Source organism: Aptenodytes patagonicus, chromosome 7 (assembly GCF_965638725.1).
Source record: "Aptenodytes patagonicus chromosome 7, bAptPat1.pri.cur, whole genome shotgun sequence".
NCBI lineage: Eukaryota > Metazoa > Chordata > Aves > Sphenisciformes > Spheniscidae > Aptenodytes > Aptenodytes patagonicus.
The window spans coordinates 22,660,312-22,683,709 of NC_134955.1; the positions used below are offsets into that span (position 1 = coordinate 22,660,312).

The 23,398-nt window shown below is 39.2% G+C and overlaps 2 protein-coding genes across 3 annotated transcripts in view; one reads left to right on the forward strand and one right to left on the reverse strand.

Annotated features, from left to right (window-relative positions):
* Positions 1 to 627: 627 nt before the first annotated feature.
* On the reverse strand, positions 628 to 17,609 carry APIP (APAF1 interacting protein). The gene is made up of 8 exons (XM_076344337.1): positions 17,509 to 17,609; positions 11,738 to 11,838; positions 8,691 to 8,739; positions 7,271 to 7,388; positions 6,040 to 6,175; positions 3,298 to 3,465; positions 2,627 to 2,749; positions 628 to 1,378 (listed from the first exon to the last, which is right to left on the reverse strand). Exons 1-7 carry the CDS (start codon positions 17,542 to 17,544, stop codon positions 2,650 to 2,652), a joined length of 708 nt encoding a protein of 235 aa, XP_076200452.1. The 5' UTR covers positions 17,545 to 17,609; the 3' UTR covers positions 628 to 1,378; positions 2,627 to 2,649.
* A 61-nt stretch (positions 17,610 to 17,670) lies between these two features.
* The window catches only part of PDHX (pyruvate dehydrogenase complex component X), a 59,743-nt gene continuing 54,015 nt past the window's right edge, over positions 17,671 to 23,398 (forward strand). The window contains exon 1 of one of the 2 annotated variants that reach the window (XM_076344336.1): positions 17,671 to 17,839. In XM_076344336.1, the coding sequence (XP_076200451.1) occupies positions 17,794 to 17,839 (46 nt within the window). In that variant the 5' untranslated portion in view covers positions 17,671 to 17,793. Of the gene's footprint in view, positions 17,840 to 18,036; positions 18,270 to 23,398 lie in introns of those variants that run through there. The other variant, XM_076344335.1, reaches the window with a different exon arrangement.

Below are 23,398 nucleotides of genomic sequence, written 5' to 3' on the forward strand. Positions count from 1 at the left end.
GAGACCAACAGCATATGTTGTGCTATAATCAGTAGTCTGACATACATAACTAAAGAAAAGTCAATGCTCATTAATGGGGGAAAATTTATGAAGTTTCTTCCTGTCTTCTTGGTTTAGCAGAATACTTTCCACTGATTTCAGTTCTTTCTGAACTCTTCAGAACATCCACAGTGAATGCCTGTCCACAAGTAGCCGAGTAAGTCTGAATAGTCATCCCCATGAAATGGGGGAAGTGCTGTCTCCATCTCCAGCTTCAGCCATCTCCTCTTTTGCTCCAGCTCTGGTTCTCTTTGGACCCACCTCTGAGTTGATTCAATGTTTTACCAGTGGCTTATTAGGAAACAATACAATAATTTCCCCCCCCCCCCCAATTCCCGCAGTTGTTTTCTCTTAGGTCGAAGAGTTAATTCACCTCACAGAAGCTCAGAAAACTGCCAGAGATGGTGCAAGGGGAAGTGGTGGGAATGCATGGCCCCTAGCAGAAAACAAGGTCAATTGGCACTTACCCTGTCACAATTCACCCTTGGGACTAGAGACTCAATCAGAAAGTTGGTCAATCAAGGCTTAGACTGATGCCACTGGGGGCCATTCCAGGAGATTTTGAAAGAAGACACTAAGATTCATAAATATTTGAGACTGTATTTTAATGAGCAGTTTGATTAAATCTACCTTAGGCTGGCTAATCATAGGTCATAAAAAGCCATTTTAAAGTTGTAGTAAACAAAATCTTATTGAAAGTGAATGAATTTAAAGAAGTAAAGAACAGACAAGACCCAGAGCAGTCTCTCAGTAACAACTTCTAAATGCACGCTATAAAATTATGTGTTTCCCACTCATTATAATGACAATTAAGAGTATTTAAAAATACATATGCTACAGGCTTAATTTAAAAAAAATCCTATTAGCACGGCATGAATGAATCAACAGTTCAAACAATGCTTTAAACTTTATACCTAACTTCTAATTAAGGGGTTGTCCTCACTTTTTTCCCCCAAGAATAAAGACTACTATAACTTTCAGAAATGGAGACCTAGAACAAGTTAAATGATGTAGCAGTAGAGCAGGATCAACAAATGCAGGTTGTTGAAATATGAATTTTTAAAGCACGCAAACAAAATGTCACGTTAGTTCTCCATAGCTTTTTTCAAAATCTTTTTTTGCATCTGAATTTTCATTCCTGCTACTGTAGCATTTGACAGGATTCATAAATGGTAATGATTGTTCAGCATTTTTCTTTTAAGTCTCCTTTTCTTCTTGGATGTGTTTAACAGTCAAAACTGACTGCTGACATCTGTCAATCAGCCGAGTATAACAGCACCCCCTTCTGGTTTTAACAGTGTGAGGTGGAATCTGGAACTCCCATCATCATGTAAGAAACCTGTACAGGAGAAACAAGAGAAAAGTGAAAATATTCTAAAACTAGGTATTTAGTCATAAGAAATAGGCAAAGGAATATTAATGCCACTACGTTAGCCCAACCTATTCAACTGCAGGAGCTGAGGAGCAATTTTAGAATGGTTCTTGCAGGCCATGAGGTAGCTCTGTGCAGGTGTGTTAGCCAGCATGTCTTCATCACTGTATGCAGTGGCAGCACTCCAACTATCTGTTCACGCAGAGACTCACTTGACAGCAAGCCTCCTGTCCCACTGCTTCCTCCTCTACTGTGGGCATAAAGGCTAATGATCCAAGTACCTGTCTGTTCTGGGCTCATCCTGCCTGAGCAGCCATTTGTCATCTCTTCTGATGCAAACGTGGTGGGTGGAGAGGACTATCTGTTGGGCCAACTCTGTGCAACAAGTTAGCCTATCCTGTTTAATTAGACCACCACTTTGGCCTAGCAACTCCTTTATATTCTCAGTACTGGTATCTTTAAACTTGCTTAGATTTTCAGGAAGAAAAGTGTCCCAGACTCTGAAACGTTATGCTACCACCGTGTTTTGCCATACCAAGCTGTATATTGCTTATGTGAGAATTGCTTCAGGGATCCTTCATGTAAAGTACTGCCTGATCGTATTATCTATGTGCTTTTACTTTAAAATACTTGTTATGAAAACTTTCAAAACATTGATCATTGCTACATTAGAAAACAGAAAGTCATGGTAATTTGCTGTGTGAGGTAAACAGGTAAGACTAATCAATGAAACTTAATCAAATTGCAAGCAGCCATTTCTGCTGAAGGGAAAAAAAAACAACCCACCATATAACTAATACCACTGAGACAGACTGAAATCAAACCTGATTCTGCAAGCTGAAGAACAAAAGTGGGTGTTCAGGCATCTCTGCATAGATTAGCTTACTAGGCTGGGGTCTTTTTTCTCTGTTGGCTTTTTCTGGTAATGCTTGATACAATTTAGTTTTAAAAAGCAATTGCACTCCATGCTGTACATAGGTGCTAAAATGTGCACAGGACATACTTAACTATTAATACATTACATTACATTAATACAAGTTGCATTGTGTGGTAAAGGAGCATTATTTCAGGCATAGATACAATTGCAGTGGTAATGGAGCAGAGTGGGGGAGATGTGCAATACTGAAGTTTCCTGAGTGGGGAAGCAGACTGAAGTGATGGTGTCATCTGTAGTCTCTCCCTCCAAACAGATCATCTCTACAGATAAATTCACACCTGAATATAAATGTTGTTGTCATTTACAAGATCCCGTTTTCTCCTGCTGGATATTTTGAAGGATCTAGCCCATGCTGCTTCATCTGCACTGCGATGTCAAATAAGTAATCATAACACTCACACCTAAAATTAAAAGGAAAAAAAGGTGAAATGTAAAGTAAGGCTCAAGTCCTACCATGTTTTATGAAAATTAATAGTTTTCTTCCTTGAGCTTTACATCACCAATGCGACGGCCTGACTGGACAGCTCTATTATCATTTATTTCCATTACTGCGGTATGGAAAGTGCCCAGCATTTTTGCTACATGATCCTGATTTGCTGCATTTCCATCAGCAAATGAAGAAGTAAATTCCAAAAATGGGACTAGGGAAGACTACACAAACAGTATTGGCAGGTGTCATATAAAAGCAGAGATTGCCTGCAGGTTTCATATGAGGAGGGACTTGTCCATATGAAAGGAAAATGTTGGCAACCCTATCAGCCAGCATTGATATGAAAGGAAAACCAAGCGGTGGAATCATGGATGAACTCATTCCCAAAAGCTTCCTATACATTCAGTGAGGCCAGAACTTAACGTTCTGAATCATTGTCCATGGGTTGGAAATACACATGACATTAAGGTCATTAAGATTTTGAGGTATAATGGCAAAAGATATCTAAATTGTACTCACATTGTTTTGGCTTTTTCCCATGTTTCTCCCCATACGTAAACTCCGTGACGTCTGACCAATACAGCACAAGAGTCTGGGTATTTTTCCACAGCGTGTGCCATTCTTTCCTTGAGATCCTTCTCTTCTGGTGTATTCTCAATAATGGGAACCACTAGTGTATCATCATATCTAAAAGAAAAATGAAAGTTCATGTATTTAAAAAAACGCTGTGTTTGGACGTATGAAGCTTTTCCCTAAGAAAGAGATTCTCCTTTGACTGTGTAAAGATGTTAACAAATTCTCAACACTAGTGATTCTACGCTCTTCTCTTGTGAGTCACGCTGTAACATAAGAACTCTCAGGAACATCTCTCACTCCCAAACGTATGCTATGCTGGCAATACCTGAGCTACACTTGAGGCACAAAAAATAATAACACTTTAATGTATTAGGTGTAGCTGTTTGTTCACATACCACTTTGTAGTGGGGTCCCTTTACAACTTTTTCAGACTCTCTTCATCCTGTATTGGCATCACCTACAAGCTTTATCTCAGATTAAATTATTTAAAAGAATCACATCATGAAGAAGGAAATTAAGCTGTTTGCTGGAGAGCAGAAAAAAATTAATTTAGGTAGTCCAAAAAGCCCCCGGAAATAAGATTGTCCTGCTAAGGCATATAAATAGAAAGTAGAGTCAACACGTGAAAAATAAATTCTCTGTGATGGAGTCATTGGTGGGCTATATGTGATCTTAAGAGAGCCTGAGAACCCCAGTTCCAAAGACAAGATGATGCATGTTACTCAGTGGAACTTGCCTAAGAGTTTCTTCTAAAGGAGGACTGGGATATTTGGCATTGTTTGAGCCTTAATTAACACTGGCAGAAACTTGTTTAAATAGTTTTAATAAGTCCCCAGTTCAGGTTCAGATTTATCATTGAGATCACATAGATATTTCATGAGTGGATGCTAGTAGTACTTACTTTTATAAAACACAGAGAGAAAGCAATGGTAAAAATAATACAGCTTGTCATCCCTTAGTTTTCAATGCTGATGCTTTCCCAAGGAAGTCTATAAAAATAGTAAGTGTTTTTTGTAGGTTTACTTTGACTCTTACATATTCTGATCATTAAAATTAGATTTGGAGTGTTTGCTACTAGTGAGGCCAAATGAGCTAAGGGATTGGTTTCCTAGGTTCTGCTTTCTACTTGGATGTGAGTTTGGAAGCAGGTATAAATACCATAACTGATTCATCACTAATCAGTTTTTTGATTAAAAAACTTCAACCATAAGCTTTTTATCAAGAACTAATATCTATAAAACCCCAAGAAGACTCTGAATGAGTTAAATACTTGATCTCTCTTTAGTTTTATTGAAATATAAGCAGCCTACATTTAGCCAAACCTTCATATAAAATACCCTGGGATAGTCTGAGACTTTCAAAGCTATTTACTACGGATCTAGTTCTGCTTCTACTGAAGTCAAAGGTAAAACTATTCTGGCATCACTGGGATCATATTTAGGCCAACAAATACTTCTGATTATCCTATCTGTAGCATTTTCCTGGATAGCTTCCAGAAAAGGTTTATGTAATTAGAAACAATATGTTGTCAATCCCTTTCTTGAAAGATCCCATTCTGTACTATCAAATTTCTTTTGAATTCAATGGGGAGCCTTGTGTGAGGCAAGACAGTGGAATCCGTCTAGTATGGACGAATATGTACTTAGGAACCATGTAATCTGGAGCTTTGATTTCTTTAGTTTTTCTGGTAAATTAACAGGAAGACACAGGACAACTCAGAGGTATGGAACCCAATGTCTCCTGACTAACATTTAGGAACATTTGAGAATTCAAAATGCATATCCAAAAAAGAAGATTGTTGTGGATTTTTTAAAAACCAGTGTTGTTAGACAATTCAATATAAGGGGTGTCTTTTGCCACATTAAAAATACAAATGCTAATGCTGACAAGAAGGTAAAGCTGGCAAGTCAACCAAAACTGAATAAAATACGCCCGGGCGTAAAATCACACGCAAGACATATGGCTTGCTCCCTTGCCAAAGGGCAATAGTTAGTTACAAAAATTAATATCAAAAAGTGGAAAGAATTTAGCATTTCAATTTTTCATCTAATTGTCACATATTATATAAATGTTGTTTGCGGATCCCAATTCAACACTCTGTGGGTGGAGTCCTCAAAACAAGCCATCACACATAATTTGGAATAACTCAGCACTTACCTCAGAGCTCATCCTTGAAAGTAATAACATTATCTTTAATGAGCTGTTTATTCTGAATTTTCTTTCAAAGTCTGTCAAGTAAAATCTGAAATCCTCTACTCTCTTAACATGCCCTAAACTAGCACAGGCAGTGATATGTGAAGTCCACCCAAATGTATTTTGTATGTTATCAATCCAACCTCATGTTGGTTGGCTCCAGTTTCAGTTTAACATTGTATAGATGTGTTAACATCTCTGTTCTTGAGATATTTGTCAGGACATAGCTCTTTATTTGGTTTGTTTCTGTAGATCAACAGATCACAGTAGCCTTGACATTACAAGATTTTATTTCAGATCTCTTCCAAAGGCTTGAGCCTTTCTTAGGGAAAGCCAATGATTTATTTATTCCAGAGGTCTTTTTACTTCTTATTCCTAATACTTTATGTTACACACTTTAGTGCACATAACTCAAATGACTTGTCATCTATTTATATTGCTGGAAACAAATGATCAAATAGCGTGCTTCTTTTCTTAAACATAGAGAAGTACCGGTAATAGCCTCCTGAAGTACACTTCTGGATTCCTTTTATCATCTCCTGATGGGTAATACTGAACTCTCTCCCTGGGTAAAGAAGGGTAGCCATAACAGCAGCCTTGGAATGAGTATGGATTACTGCGCCTGCCCCTAAGAACAGAAAAAGAAGAAAAAAAATATATTTTTAGAATTAATTTTAAAATGTGTCTATTAAGAAAAATTCATTCACATACTTCATTCATTTCCTTTGGCTAGGCATCTTAGCAAATGGCGATCTACTGTATTAAAGAAAAAAATATACAGCAACCTAAATAAAGGTATGAGATAATTACTCATCTATAAAGGATAATTATGGATTGTCTTAGGATAAAAGAGTTAACTTTTAGTTAGTGACAAATTCCAGGAGAGAAACTACTTGCACAAATTCAAGGAGAAACACTACATTTCTTTACATACCGCAATGACTGCAACATTGTTAACTTTATCAGAGTTTTGAGATTCTAAAGAATTCCCAAACTTATTTGTGAGACGAAAGTTTAAAGACTTTTACTTTCTTTTTATGCTAGTACTCTTCTTCAATTATCCACTGATTCTCTGAAAAAATATTTATTGTTATCTTACTGTGTCATAATGAAAAGATAGGTAGACAATAATTATAATTTACTTATAAAGTTTCAATGTTGCCAAAAATATGAAATGAGTTTTCCTCAGGTACACATACAAGCTTCTTGTGCAGGAAGATCAGAAGAGACTCCCTAAATCCTTTCTAAAGTAACAAATGTAAATCTTACACAGCAGCAAAAACTCTCTATTACTGTCCACCTGCAAAAGAAAAGTTTCATACTTTTTTCACCTAGCCGTAATTTAGAACATTTGATCACAGCCAATGGTTGTAAAAGGATCTAAAACATAGTTGCTGAATAGGCAAAACTACTGGTATAAAACTGCTGTAAATCCCCCAGCTCCTCCCACAACCTGCTAATGTACTGCACTAAAAATTAGTGCCGAGAAGATGATCACAGGTATAGCTGCACGAGAAGATTAAAATGTAAAAGACACTCACAGGATGTTACCAAGGATTACCTTCCATTGTACATATTCCTTTGCAAATCAATTTATTTTATAGTTTCATGTTTATTTCACTGTAACTTCCATGTATAATGAATATGGTATTGAATTTCAATTTTGTTGATGTGCATATACAGTGTTTCAGTCATTGCTGAACTAAAAACATTTGCTACGCACCTCTCATAGTGTAGGCATTCATAAAAAGAGGTGTGCACTGGCTTTTCTTTAATTTCTTGTGCGGTGGAGGACCACTGACGTCTTGTTCGTTCATGTCACAAACAAACATATCTTCTGGCTGTAAGAAAGAAGAAATTATTTTGACCTGTGATGACCTGAATAGTTTTGTTTTCCTTCTAGGGAGACAAACATATACACCATATATTTAATATAGAATGTGATTTTAACTTTGTAAAAGTGCTGTAACGCACCGCATTTATTCTAGCTTCTAATACTATTTACTGACATTGTGTAATGTGAATTAATATTAGGTACTCTTTTCATTCAAACTGCTGCCAAGCAGGTATTTGTAAAACTAAAATTTTCTCAGAAAGGAGACAGCCTGTATCTAAATAACAGACAATAGATCAAAAGGAAAAGTAGTAACTGATTCAAAAAAAGAAATTTAGATGTACTTTTCCTTCCCCCCTTAAAGAACCAACAAAGGATGTGAATTAAACCTACGTATAATATATTTAACTTGTAGAACTATTTTTTTAAACCTTGCTTTTAGTAGCTTTACATGAATGTTTGCATCAATCAGCTACTCACAATAGTACAAAGAATTGTCCAGGGCAGCAATAAAACTTTCTTCTCTAATCTTCTTTTACAAGTCAGCAGGAAATTCAGTTGCAAAAGATTTCTTTACTCACTGTGCTCAATCCGCTGCTACTGCTAGCAAAGAACAGACCACCACAGTCTTGCCAAGCTATGCCTTTGCCTGCCTTACTTGCTAACAACCCCAGCGAGCACTGCTGCGAAACCCCAAGTTTCTATCAGTGAACAGATTCCTTGCATTTACGCTCAGATCTATAAAACAACAAATCCTTTCCACATATTACTCTATTGTGGGGAATTCCTGCTGTCATATAATAGTTATCATTTACCGTTCTCCCCTCCACTTATCTTTTGGGGCTTTTTTGGAAAGGAGACAGATAGACAAGGTCACCTTTTCACGGGGAGAGCCCATCTATTTACTGAGAATATCAAGACAAAGATTTGTAATCACTCAAATGAAAATAGAGATGAGGTGTTAATGCTTAATTACCTATGTACCACAGTAACTTGAAACTGTAGCCAGCCAGCTATAAAGCCATTCAAGCTTGACAAAGAATAAAGCTGGACTTCAGTCATGTTCAAATCTCAGAGTCTTCTGTGTTAATTTAAAGCAAAGAGATCAAGACTAACCTACACTGGCCACTGAAATACATGTTGGCTTGCTGTGCTAGTAGAGTACTGGGCAAAATCCTCACTTGTTTCAATAAGGCAGTCAATAGTATAACAAGTTTCTAACTTCACATAAGGAAAAGTGAAACTCTAAACAAAGGTACTTTCATCCATCTCAAGATGATCTCTGAGGTAAAAATACAGTTCAACGTACCTGTATTCTTTCCTTTTGGACTCCTGAAGGAGCGATGTAGATTTCATTCCTAAGAAAAGTTACAGACAGGGAAAATCAGTAAACACAGGGTTGTTCAACTGCACAGGTATTAGAGCTCTCCATCCACTGAAAAGGAAATAGCAAATCTAGCCCCTCATAATTTAATAACTTTCTTGCTCCTTCGATACAAGTGCATATGAAATCTCTAACTTGCAGGGGTACAAAACTGTGCTTTCAACTTGACAAGAGATCTGAAACACATGTAGGAAGTGCAGCCTTATTTTTCCTACAAAGAAAAACACACAGCCTCCCCCGCAATAATTCCAAACTCAAATCCCCAGAATTCAGAATAAAAATAGAACAAGAGAAATTGCAAGCACATACTGATCTATGACAAAACAGGTGACAAAACTACTACTTAAAAATCCACAGACTACCTATAAACAATATTAATTATCTCTAGTATTCTACAATGTAAATACTTTTGGTTTTTGTTATAACTGCATAGTTTAGGTTTTTAATGCATTTATATATTTATTTGTATCGATAAAAAGATAACACTAATTCAATGTAATTAGATGACTGAAATTCAAGTAGCAGCACATCACTTCTTGCAAGGTTTACATGAACAAGGACTATAAAAAATTGATTAAAATTATCTTAATATCTTCAATATTTTCAATAATAGCAAAAAAAAAATCAGATTATCTCTCTCTATTGTAATCACTACTCAGTTTCAACAGTAATGTACTAAATTCAGGAGCACAGAGACATCTAGTGAATAATTAGTCAAGTTACAGAAACATTTCCTAAGGACCATGAGATGTTTATATTTCTGGACAAGAGCACTTAGAAGAGCAACGAAGCTGGTGAAGGATCTAGAGAACAAGTCTTATAAGAAGCAGCTGAGGGAACTGGGGTTATTTAGTCTGGAGAAAAGGAGGCTGACAGGAGACCTTATGAAAGGAAGTTGTAGCGAGGTGGGTGTTGGTGTCTTCTTCGAAGTAGCAAGTGATAGGACGAGAGGAAATGGCCTCAGGTTGTGCCAAGGGGGTTTAAATTGGATATTAGGGAAAATTGCTTCACTGAAAGGGTTATCAAACATTGGAATAGGCTGCCCAGGGAAGTGTTTGTATCACCATCACTGGAGGTATTTAAAAGACGTGGAGATGTGGCACTTAGGGACATGGTTTAGTGGTGGACTTGGCAGTGGTAGGTTTACGGTTGGACCTGATAATCTTAAGGGTCTTTTCCAACCTAAATAATTCTCTGATTCTAACTCTTCCAAAAATACAACTCTTAAGATGATGTAGTGGTAAAACGGCTGTGAAGCACATCAAAATGTGGCTCTATCATATTTGTAATTTTTAACATTCATGAATTAACACTGCCAACATTGCATTAACTTAGTCAATTCCTTTGCATGAGCAAGATGATTGACAGTGCAACATATGGGGAAATCAAGTGGTAATTCAGTTACTAATGAGACACATGCATTTTTTCTTAAAACAATTTTCTTTTTTAGAAATTAATCACAAAGGGAAAATCTGATGATGAAATACAGCCTTTGAAATACAGGACACCAGACAGAGAATTCCAGATACATTTTTAATATGCTACCCCATGTCCAAATTGGCATTTTTATTCTGAGTAGTTGATACGAACTGCACAGTGAGTAACGCTGATTAGGATTAGCTGGTAAGACCAGTTGTTAGAATTTCAATCAAATTTCAGTTGTTCTTTCACTATTTCCTATGTAACAATTCTAAGCTAGTCTGATCCCTGCCTCATAGCTATTAATTTTGAAACATAGCTACTGTTACTGTAGGTATAAAACAGCACAGCCACATAGATTACTATTCCTAGACCATGTACAATATTGGTACAAACTCAAATATGTATTTCGGTGTAGTCTGAGCAACCAAGTTATAGAACTGCTGAAGAAAACTGTACTACTATATTAGTGTATTCTCTGTTGACACCATTTCTCTTGCCACAACCAACATGAATTGCGCTGAAATGACGAAGAAAATAGGCAACATTTAGCTACTGATGAGAAATTAGTGCTAGAAAGATCTTTCCATAGACGAAGAACTTTAAAAACAAGAATTAACCCTCTTATCATTCCTCTCATTATTATTGCTGTTGCTTTGCTTGCAAAATCAAGCAAGGAAGTGAAATGACCTGCACAAAGCCATTAGAACAGCACAAATATTAGCATTTAGAGCCTTTACTTCAGAGATATATCTCTCTCTCATATATTTGAATAGCAATAGCTGTTTGTATCTGCATGCAAGTGTATGTCAGAAAAATGAGAGGTCAGACACTTTCAAGTTAGAGTGTCACAACACCCTGTGCCTGGGCACAGAATTGCAGGCACTGTGCAAGGTGTTTTGCAGAATGAGGACTTCTCTTTTTTCAGTGGCCACTGAGAGGAGCTCTGTCTCCATTAAGAGCTTGGAAAGTATGAATAGGGGGAAATGAGCAAATTAAAAAGCAAAGTGGTGCTCCTTAGTAGTGGATACACACCAAAAATTGTTTTGCTGTTACCTGTCCTGCTACAATTATATGTTAAGAACATGTCCTGAGAAATTATCTCAGTAGAACAGTAATTTCCCTCTTAAAGGAAATGTCTTGCCTGTAAAATGTCTAGGGTGGGATTCATCTCATCTAACCACAGGCATTTGAAAGCTGTGTGCCTGGTGTAACCCACTCTAAATTCCATAGTCAATGAAATGAAAAAGGGGGAATGCATTGTTCCTTAAAGACAATTCATTTACCTTAAACAAAGATAGGAAAAGGACGGGAAAAAATCACTCTCTGAAGTTGGCTCTCTCCATTGAAGGGACTGCAATGATTAATTCAGACTAGCCACCTCCCTTCTATAAGGTTAAATTTGGCGTACTGTTCATTTGCTCCTCTACATTCTTGCTCACTCTTGACTTTCAAACATTTTTCATGTAACTGAAATGCCCTCACCAACTACTAAACACAGTCCTCCTCTCTCTCTCTAACCATCACATTCTTTCTCTTCCATCTGTACTTACCCATGTTTCAAGCTGATTCCTCCACCAGTTCCTGTTACCCAGCCTAAACCATAAAACAGTCTACAAAGCTCTGGGATAAGATTTCTTGGATGTAACTTCTCCTAAAAATAAAGAAATTAATTAAAAACCATCAGAAACATCACAAACCTAAGAATTTCAATTCTGAAATTGAGTTCAAAGGGGTAGTATTTTCATACTGCAGTATGACAGTCTAATTTATGCTTAAGAACTTCAGTTACAAAATGACTGAGTGTTTACACAATGCCCTTTACACTTTGCAGGGGCCATTCACACCTTGAAATGAACAAACAAAATCCCCAAATAAAATGCATGTCTGATTATCCTTCACAGGAAAGGTCTCATCTCAAATTTATTTGAGTGCAGCGGCCCACAGGTATTACACCAGCGAGATTAAGTCATAGACTATTGCCATAAAAAAAGAAAAATAAATGCATCTAACATTATTCATGTTGAAAAGCTCAACTAGTAACTTTTCCCATTGAATCAGTTTTCTGTAGGTTTATTTTGCTTGATTTACAAATTTCAATGGAACAGACTTTATTAGTTCTGTTATATCATACTTTTACATAGCAGTGAAAAATACCATAGAAAACATAGGACAATTATTTGATGAACTTCACATTCCTACATTTTTACAATGTGAGGTTACCTCACATGCAGTTTAGCCAGAAGACAAATTGCATTATTTTAATATTTCTTTCAGAAGGAAAAAAAGTTCTTAAATTTTTCCATATTCCATTGTTTATTACCTCAATAAATATATCTATATCTATTAAACAAAGGTATCTGTAGTGTCAGAGATTAATTCCTAGTTAATCTAAACCAGAATGGCTTTTCAAGCCAAAACTATTTATTGGAAATCCTAAACATTACTCTATACTGAACATATAAAACTAAGAAAGCTGTACCTAACAGGTAGCAGTCTTTGATAACTGAGTACTACATTGGAAAATTAAAAATTTCGAATGTTGGAATAATTTACATGAGAAATATAACCAGTATACACAGAGAAAACTGTGAGATGCTACTTTAATTCACGCTGTGTGCTTGAATTTATGCATTTGCATGTTGTCTTGAGTATTTCTTTCAACTTATCTGAGAGAATAAAATGCCAAAGTCTTCCCCCATTTACCAGTGTAAAAATAAAAATCATATGTGCTTTCACAAAGATCCTGATACAACTGAAGTTGAATTCCCATGAAGTAAGGAATTAAACAGTAGAGAAACAGAGCAGTAAATTTATTTATGCCAATTTATCTCCCTGGGATGGGGTAAGATTTCCACTTACATTACCACAGTAATACAGCTGGTTTTGTTTCTTATATGGTGTGTGACAGAAATCAGCAATTAAGCACAGCAGATGTGCTCCTTGCATTGTTTTCAACAGAAAAATGGATTAGTTTTAGGAAGGCTAAACCCTTAGGTCACCAAATACAGTCCCCTGCTACTGCAGCCAACTCTCACGTAACTCTTTTTATATAGTGTAGCACCATATTCTTCAATGGCACTTGTTTCTGAAGCGATTATCTTTAAAGAACTGGGATTTAGTTCAGATGGTATTCCTGCCTGCTCTGATTTTGCTTCTATTATTTACAGTCTCTTTTAATATATTAAAAAATCATGTTTATTCATTTCAAGTGATAGAAACAAGACTCTAACCAGCTCTCCTAGAAACTTATGTAAGAAGTTAAGATTTTTAAAGCACCCTGAACCTTCATCAGTTCACATTACCTGAAACAAATAGAACAACATATACAAGAGTACATGAAGGAAAAAGACCCTAGGCCAAATAAGCAAACTCCTACATTTACAGTGACAAAAATCTGAAATCTTCCCCATTCACACAGCTGAAAATGAAACCACTCCTTTCCAGCTCTTCACCACCAAAAATAGTAATATACATCAAGTACACTCTAACTAAACATTCCTCAAATACTACTGACTCTGAAATGTACTGTGAATCTGAATTAACGCGTTGTATGTTTACAAATACAAAACAAGCACACAGTATGTGTAAATTATGGGTCCCCATTTTGTTCTGATTTATTTATACAGAATTAATGGCTGTACACAATTTTTATCTATTCACCCGTCACAAAACTGAGTCCCACAGCATCCTGTTTTGACTCTTATTCAAAGTGGCATCACTGTCTATTTCTAACCTATGTACTACACCGGTATTTTTCATTTCAAAGAAAAATTCTCTCTCTTCTACTTTTGATGGAATAAGCTTATATTAAACAAGTTTATATTGCTATTACTTATTGAATGTACACAGCCATAAAACAATCTAGATTATAACACTCCTACAGTTTCATATTTTCCTTGTTTGATGAATCTAGACATTTACTGCAAAATTAATATTCATGGAAGAACATGAGTGCTTTTCACCACTTTAAATCATTAAAAACAATTTTTAAAAGTTCAAATGCAGAAGCTACTTTCATCAAAAACATATGAAAATAAATATAATAAAGGCATTTTGACTATTTTTCTGAAGAATTCCAGGATTATAAATCAATCCTCAGAGTTTAACAGTATTGTTCCAGGATCAGTGGATACTGATTATAGCCATAAACTATCTAAACAAAAATATTACTGTATTTCATGTTTAAAATTACTGATAATAAAAATGACAGTTCTTTCCATAACTAAAAAAGGGTACTTGCTGTAATAAGCCTGGGAGTGAACATGTGTGAAAGCAGTAGGCAACTCAACAGGATTATTCTTTGTCAAATCTCAATTAGCAGTACTTTTAAATTCGATTTTTAAGTTGAAGTACAGATGCCATTGGTTATCTCTTCCTTCATATCTCCAACTCAGGATCTGGCCCACTAGTTTTCTGATACAGCTAACATGAACAATTTAGCTTTGCTGCTATGCTGTTACCATCTTAGGCTAAGTTTCTACATGCTGTTAGGTATGAAGGAAAACTCCACAAATTTCCATGAACTGAAAGAAATGACTACTTTTTCAATCCATAAAATTATTCTTTTGAAAACAAATTTGCTGGTAAATTTCTAAACAGAAACTGACTGAAAGTATTCACTGAAAATTTAGAATATTTCCAGCAGTCAAATCATTTCAAAAAATTATTATTGTATTCTGCAAGACTGTGGTTGCTCAAGCAAAATTAGCTTTTTCCTATTTTATTCAAATTATTGTACCTAATATGATTTAAAAAACAAACCAAAACAAACCCATCCTCCCAACCCAAAACCCCAGAAAACAATGTGGATCTAATATAATGGAAATCAAGGTGGACTCAGGCTACTTATGGAACAAACACATTTGTAAAGGTTTTGGGGACAATTTTCAAAAGGTGTAAAACTGAACTACAATGTGGATATTTTAAGATATTATAGTAAGAAAACAGTGCCTGAAATATGTATGTCCCTTTCATAAATTGCTTAGAAATCATGTATTTTCCTCAGAAATAAGCACAGACTGCATAGATGAAATCATACCATTGATATTTCATATTGATGGGTAGTAAATCATGATGAGGTTTCTTCGAATAGCTGCATAGTGATAAGTTTGATGTGTTAAAACAGATTTGTGTTACACTGCACACATAAAGTGAGAAAAGTGCTGTTAATAAGCTGGTAGATTTCTGTTTAAAATCTGTCTTTAGCATAGAAATGGGTCAAATAAACCAAAGTAGCACAAACAATGTCATGATCCTTTAAAAAAGTTTATTTTCTACAACACCTTCAGCACCATACAAGGATTCTATAATGCAAAAGGGAGTTTTTTTAGGTGAGAAAAAGAAATAATTGTAATGAAGAGACAGGAAAGCAATGTGGTGAGGATTCCTACTCTGCTTAAAAGCTTCAGACTGTCAATTTTTATAGCAAGTACAGACCTCCAACTGAAATTGATCATTTATGGTGTGCCTTTTTTATGTTTTGAATTTTTTTATTGTAGCAATTAGAAGCTTTAATAGTTTTTTAAAAATGACAAGTGATTAGCTGCTCTACTGCTCAGCTTAGTAATTTATGCCCATGAAAGGACATTTCCAAGAGAAACATTTGTTTAGCAGCAGGAACCCACATTAGGGGCATTCTGTTAACACCCACAGAATAAAGAGAACAAAAGCGAAAAATAAGTAGCACATACCAAAACTGGTAGGCAGGTAGTTACTTAGTACCAATAGCTTTGCTGAAACATTAAGAAAAAAGTGCTGTTGTCCCTGTTATCTCCCCCACCCCGATACCACAGTGACTGTGAAGTTGAAGACTGAGTGATCCTTGAGGGTCTAAAGTAAGACCATAAGACTTCAGCAAAGGGAAACTGGGATTTTGTGAGTCCCTCAACTGTCCCCTGGCCCTTAGAATCACAGCAAGCAGAGCCTTTGTTTAATGCAGCCCCTCTGAACGGACAGACCACTTGCATCTTGTTGCAGTTGCTACAGGGGGCTGCACGCCACAGGAAAATGCTTCCAGTTGGTGTTGGACTTGCAGAACCAGGCATGGGGAGGCAGTGGCGGCAGCATGGGAGAAACGGACACAGGTGCAAGACAGCGGTAGTGGTTCTGAGGCAGCAGACAGGGAAGGTGAAGTGATGGAGACGGCAGCCTGGGGCAAGTTTGACAAGGTTTGGAAGCTCCTGCTTTAACCTCATCTTTAAAACCTCCAATGACAGTGAGTCACAAACTCCTTAAGCAATCTGTTTAACTGTCCCAGGTTAGAAATATTTTTCTAATGCCTAACCTAAACCTTGCTTGCTGAAACTTAAGTTTGTTGTCTCTTACCAAACAGTTATGGACATAAAGAAGACATCCTTCCCCTTCATCTCTGTAACAACATTTTACGTATTAAGACAACAACTCCATTTGCTCTTTTTTTTTTTCTTTTTTTTTTTTGACTAAGCAGATTCTTTCCTTCTTTCCTAACAGGCCACATTATCTAGTCTGCCGATGATTCTCCTCTCCCTGTTGTTGGTCCACACTGTTCTTGGTGCTTGGGCTGGTCTCTTGACCAGTTCCACATACAAACAGGACAGGTATTTCAAGCCTCGTCCAGGTGATGCTCCCATACGCTCTAGCACAATGTTTGCTTCATTTGATGAAGTACAGCACTGCCAACTCATGTTCAGGTTGTGATGACTTATAATAATGAACAGTTACCAAACTACAAAAACCCCTAAACAATCAAACACGGAAAAAAACCCCAAACAAACCTAAAAAACGCCCGAGTTACCATAAATAAATAAAAAGGTCCGCAAGTCCTGTAACTGCAGCCAGACTGTCAGCTGGCAACATTTTGGGAAGTGTAGTAAATTTCATAACATCTCTATACTCTCTGCTAATTAGTAACTACAAAGGTTACTAATTACTAAGGTTACAAGAATAGCCTCAACAACTGCAATTGCGAACTGCTATCTTGGAGCTGACGCAAAGTGCTCCATGCCAGGCGGCGGGCAGAGCGCAGGGCCGCCAGCAGCACCAGGGGTGGCACCGGTAGCCACGGCAGGGCCCGGGCACGCCGGCAGGGCCGTTGCCAGTTCAGTGTCCCGCCTCAGGCCTCCAGGAGTCACTCCCAGCCGGAGAGGGGACCCTGGGGCGCTCGGCCCCGCCTCCAGGCACGGGGTGGCCAACCCCACATCTCGCGCCTCCGGCTGCTTAACGGGGACGCTGCCGGAACGAGGCGTGTGCGCCCGCCCCGCTGCCAAACCCTGCGCCCCTTTAAAGCCCACGCGGCCTCAGGGGCAGGCGCCGCGTGTGGGGTCGGCGTGTAGCCCCTTGTTACCTGCGCGGCGTCATGGTCTTTGGCAGCGGCCGCCATGGCGCCGGTCGGATGGCGAGTGCAGGGGTCCTTGCTCGGGGGCTTCTTTCGGGGGCCGCGCGGGCGCCTGCCGAGCGCTTGTCTACCCCTGGAGGGTAGACCGAGCAATACCCTGGTGGGCGGCGCGGGCCCTGCCCCGGGGAGAATGCGGACTGGCCAGGGTGGGATGAAGAGACCATCCCCCTTTCTCTCCCCCCACCCCCCCCGCCAGGTCGGGAGGGCAGGAAAGGGCGAGTAGCGGGAGAGGAGATGTGGGCGCACGCTGGGGGCGGAGAGGCAGGCACGGCTGAGAAAGGTAAAAGTGTATCGATGGTAGGCATTTGCTCGTACCGGGGGTGATAGGGGCAGGCAGGCCCGAGCAGGCGAGTGGCTGAGTGGCCACGGCTGGTGCTGCGGCAGGGCTTGCTGCTGTGTCAGGTGCAGGCAGGTGGCCAGCGGCAGGGCAGGGGGCGTTGGTGAAGCCGCTCCTCGGCGCTGAGGCGGCTTGGCCGCTGGATGGGGCGCGTGCCGCTTTTTTTTCTGCTCAGGCAGTGAGAAGGACAGCCCCGGCGCTGGGGAGCGCAGGGAGGCGAGGAGAAGCAAGATGGCAGCTTCCTTGTGGCTGAGCTGCGGCGGCAAGAGGGTGACGAGGCTGCTGCTGGGGAGGCGGCCAGTTTTGGGCGCTGGCGTGTCTTTCCCCGCTCGAGGAGGCTGGAGGCGTCTGCACGGGACCCGAGAGCTACAGGGTGAGTGATGAGCCCATCACTCGATGGAAGGATCCTGCACCCTTCGTTGTTAGTCGGGTGCCTGTGCTGTTGGCCTGCTGCAAGCGTGTGTGGAGGAGCTGCGGCGTTAAGTTAGGGATGAGGGTTGGTGGTGCTGGGGGAGAAGTAAAGGCTACGCAAGGTGGTGGGGAGGTGTGAGTGCCTGGTGTTACCAGGTGGGTGTGTAGAGTGGCAGGGCATTTGGTGTACTGAGCAGGAGAGACTGAGTAGCAATGACCGATTGGGAAGTGGATGAGAGGCTATGGAGATGGGTTAGTTTGGTAGGGTGCTGTTTGGTTTGGTCTTGAAGTACTGGAAGTACATCAGGAAGGGTATGGGCTGATAGGAGAGAATTTGGAGAGGTGTGAGAATTATTAAAGGTCTAGAAAATGTGATCACTGAGAAAAAACTGAAGGAACTGGAGTCTAGAGAGGAAAACAGATTGATGGGAGATTAGGCCTTCAAATATGTAAATAATCTGTTATGGATAAGGAAAAAAGTGCTTACAGTTGAAAATAGTTGAGTGTTTTCTAGGTGTAAGTATAGTTAAGTACTGAAAGAGTTTTTGATTTTGGGTGTTGTCCCCCCCCCGCAATGTTTGGAGATTCCACCACCTTTCTGTCATCTGTTTATTCTACAAGTAATGTTTCAAGTAGCTGGAGAAGGGCATGGAAGCTATATTTTATGTAATTTTTTTTTTTTTAAATGGAGAAATGGAGTTTGACTTTATTAATTGCATGTCTAGCATACATTGCTACATAGAAGTCAACCTATGAAGTTATGGCCTTTCAAGATACTCTTTCTCTTCTCAGGAGTTTGTTGTTACAGAATTACCAGGCAGATCTTCTACTTACCTTCCATATTTTCCTCTAAGAGATGTGGGAAGGGTTTTGGATACCCACGTGAAATGTGATCTTTTCTTTCCCTACTTGATCTGTTAGTTACAACTTCTAAAACATTTAGACAATAATCAGGTGCATTTTTATTAGGTCCTGGTGTGATACTGAGCATAAAATACCTGAACTCTTTGTTTGTTAAGTGCACTTATAAAGAAGTGAGCTTTTGCTAACCTTGTGAAATAAAACTACATGCATTTTACAATAAAACTCAGTAGTAATTTAGAGACTTGTTAATCATTGTGTCTTAGATCTCAGTATACCCTTCTTTCCAGCACCGGTTGTCTTTGCTGCTTTGCAGTATGAAAATCTCTTCCTCTGCAAAACATGCTGTGTATGATATAGGGAAGGCCATCCCTGTTCTTGAAACAAATGTTATTTATTTTTCAAATTTTATTAGAGAAAAATTGCTTCCTTCATAAAATGTTTGTCTTTTTGTCCAATGCAGGATTAGCTATGTCTACATTAGTGTTATTGTCTAACTCCTTAAAGACCTCTTGTTTACAGTCCTTCCAGGCAATCTATTATAGTACTTTATATCTTTATGGTGAGAAAGGCTTATTTAATATATAGCTGGAGTTAAATTATTAATTTTGCATATGGAAATCAGTGAAATTTTTTTCTTCCTTACAGTAAGCTTTTATGTATTAAGGTGGATATATCACACCTTAAACTTGTTCAGGCTTTCCTCATTGACTTGTTTCTTTGAACCCTCAGTATTCCTTACTGCTTTTCAAGGTGGTGCATATCTGTGACACCATTTTTCTTAAATGTTTATTGTAGTCTCTAAAATGAAAACAAAGAGAAAAGCCATACCTTCTCTGGTAAAACACAGCTCTTTCGGCAAATTCACCTTTAAATTCTCAAACTAGGAACAAAGAGTGAGTCAGTTTTATTTTAGTATTAGTTTTATTTCTCCACTTTTCTGTTTCTGAAAATGCCAATATTTGAAGCATTGGTTCATGTGGATCTAGTTTTGTTGTGTCACTTTAGTTTTTTGCTTCTCTATGTGTTTCTGTCCCTCTCTGTGGTGGTGGTAGGGGAGGGAGAAAGCTGCTTTGCGTAGTCAAAACGATTAATTCAGAATTGAATTCCTAGTTTGTTGGTTACAAGGAAGGAAGAAAAATAGAATGAACCTTTATGTTGGAGGTCTGTCAACTTTTCTTTGTTTTTAATGTTTCTTAATCTTATCATTGATGTCAGGTTGGAGTAAATCTTTCAATTCCCTACTGACTACAGAGTATGGCTTAAGTTATGAAATATCTCTCCAGTGGAGCACATTAAAGCATTTGTCTTCAGTTCATTGCAGGTTTTTTGGTTTGACAATGCTGTAGCTGTTTCCATGTCAAAGGAGGTCAAAAAGAAGCAATGAACCTGTGTTATGCTGAATAAGCTTAAGTACAAAATTCACAGTCAATGGGATTCTCAGATTGTAGTTAATAGGATATTAGAGAAGTCTACCAGTCTGCTCTTCTCTTAAAGCTCTGCTCTTCAGTCTGTTTGATACACAGCCTAAATAAGCATTGAATCTCTTCATGGAGAAGGAAGGAGGCAGAAATGTCATGCCCAGACTCAGCTTAATTCTTAAAATGTGTCACCAAGAACAAATTCTCTCAGATACACAGAGGGTTTTCTTTAAAATAGCAGCTACTGTTTATGTGAAGTTTTTTTTTTAAGTCTTCCTCCTTTTTTATTCAGATAGTTGATATGTAATAACACAGTTACTGTTGATAGTAAAATTAATAGATGGTGACTGGGAGTTCAGAACTTTCATATGCTCATGGTTCTAAATTCTATTATGCCGATGAACTGTGTCTTTGAATCATAGAATCATTAAGGTTGGAAAAGAACTCTAAGATCATCGCGTGCAACTGCCAACCCAATACCACCATGCCACTAAACCATGTCCCTAAGCGCCTCATCTACATGTCTTTTAAATACTTCCAGGGATGGTGACTCAACCACGTCCCTGGGCAGCCTGTTCCAATGTTTAACCATTCTTTCAGTAAATAAATTTTTCCTCATGTCCAATCTAAACCTCCCCTGGTGCAACTTGAGGCTGTTTCCTCTCGTCCTATTGCTAGTTAGGATTAGCTAGTTACTTCACAGAGTGCTTGTAAGGACTGCCTATATAATGCAACTAACCTACATGAATGCAACAACTCCTTTTATTAGCATGTTTTTTTTAATTTAATGAGGGAAAATATTACTTGGTGAAGGGAATTGCTTTTTTTTAGAGACACATTTAAGCCTGTTTTTTGGATGTGTATGGTCATTAAATGAAAAGTGACTAAAATAGGTTTGAAAGGAGACATTGTTCTTGCGTATCTGTTGCTGAACTTCTCTGAATATATGCAACTCTATGCATGAGTATTAAATGAATGGAGAGGTTGGTGAGCTTGTGTGACAGTGTGCTCCCCTGCCCAGCCTGATCTTTATCTCCTGTAACCCTGCTCAAGGAATAACTACCGGGGCGGTTGTTAATGGATGCTGATAGTGATAGCTGTCCATTCGAAGTGGATTCGGGAGCCAGATAACAACACAGTAACCAAGGGCTCTTGTGAGAAATACACCCACCTAACCACAGTTATCAGTATGCAGATATGACTGAGTCAATCATCTTACCCCTATAAATAGTGAGCAGCCCAAGAGCCCTTTGAGCTCTTCTGCACAGCAGTGGGCTGCATGACAGGATCCCCCCTTGAGTAGGGACGCCTCTTAAGGTTGCATGGAATCGTAGAATAGTTTGGGTTGGAAGGGACCTCTAAAGGACATCTAGTCCAAACCCCCCTGCGATAAGCAGAGACATCTTCAACTAGATCAGGTTGCTCAGAGCCCCATCCAACCTGACCTTGAACGTTTCCAGGGTTGGGGCAACTACCACCTCTCTGGGCAACCTGCTCCAGTGTTTCACCGCTCTCAGCGTAAAAAATTTCTTCCTTATTTCTAGTCTAAGTCTACCTTCTTTTAGTTTAAAACCATTACTCCCTGTCCTATTGCAATAGGCCCTGCTAAAAAGTTTGCCACCATCTTTTTTATAAGCCCCCTTTAAGTACTGAAAGGCTGCAATAAGGTCTCGCCGAAGCCTTCTCTTCTCTAGGCTGAACAACGCCAACTCTCTCAGCCTTTCTTCATAGGAGAGGTGTTCCATCCCTCTGATCATTTTTGTGACCCTCCTCTGGACCTGCTCCAACAGGTCCATGTCTGTCTTATGCTGAGGGCTCCAGAGCTGGACACAGTACTCCAGGTGGGGTCTCACCAGAGCGGAGCAGAGGGGGAGAATCACCTCCCTTGACCTGCTGGCCACGCTTCCTTTGATGCAGCCCAGGATACGATTGGCCTTCTGGGCTGCGAGCGCACATTGCTGGCTCATGGACAGCTTTTCATCCACCAGTGCTGCCAAGTCCTTCTCGGCAGGGCTGCTCTTAATCCTTTCATCCCCCAGCCTGTATTGATACCAGAGGTTGCCCCGACCCAGGTGCAGGACCTTGCACTTGGCCTTGTTGAACCTCATGAGGTTCACATGGGTCCATTCTCAAGCTTGTCCAGCTCCATCTGAATGGCATGTCGACCACACCACTCAGCTTGGTGTCATCTGCAAGCTTGCTGAGGGAGCACTTGATCCCACTGTCTGTGTCATTCATGAAGATACTAAACAGTACTGGTCCAAATACAGACCCCTGCGGGACGCCACTCATCACTGATCTCCATCTGGACATTGAGACGTTGACTACTACCCTCTGGGTGTGACCGTCCAACCAATTCCTCATTCACCGAACAGTCCATCCGTCAAATCCGTATCTCCCCAATTTAGAGAGAAGGATGTTGTGGGGGACCGTGTCAAAGGCCTTACAGAAGTCCAGATAGATGACATCCATAGCTCTTCCCTTGTCCACTGATGTAGTCACTCCATCACAGAAGGCCACTGGGTTGGTCAGGCAAGACTTTCCCTTGGTGAAGCCATGCTGGCTGTCTCAAATCACCTCCCTGTCCTCCATGTGCCTTAGCATAGCTTCTAGGAGGATGTGTTCCATGATCTTCCCAGGCACAGACGTGAGGCTTACAGGTCAGCAGTACCTTTTTAAAAAACGGGTGCAATGTTTCCCTTTTCCCAGTCACCAGGGACTTCACCTGACTGCCATGACTTTTCAAATATCATGGAGAGTGGCTTGGCAACTACATCAGCCAATTCCCTCAGGACTCTGGGATGCATCT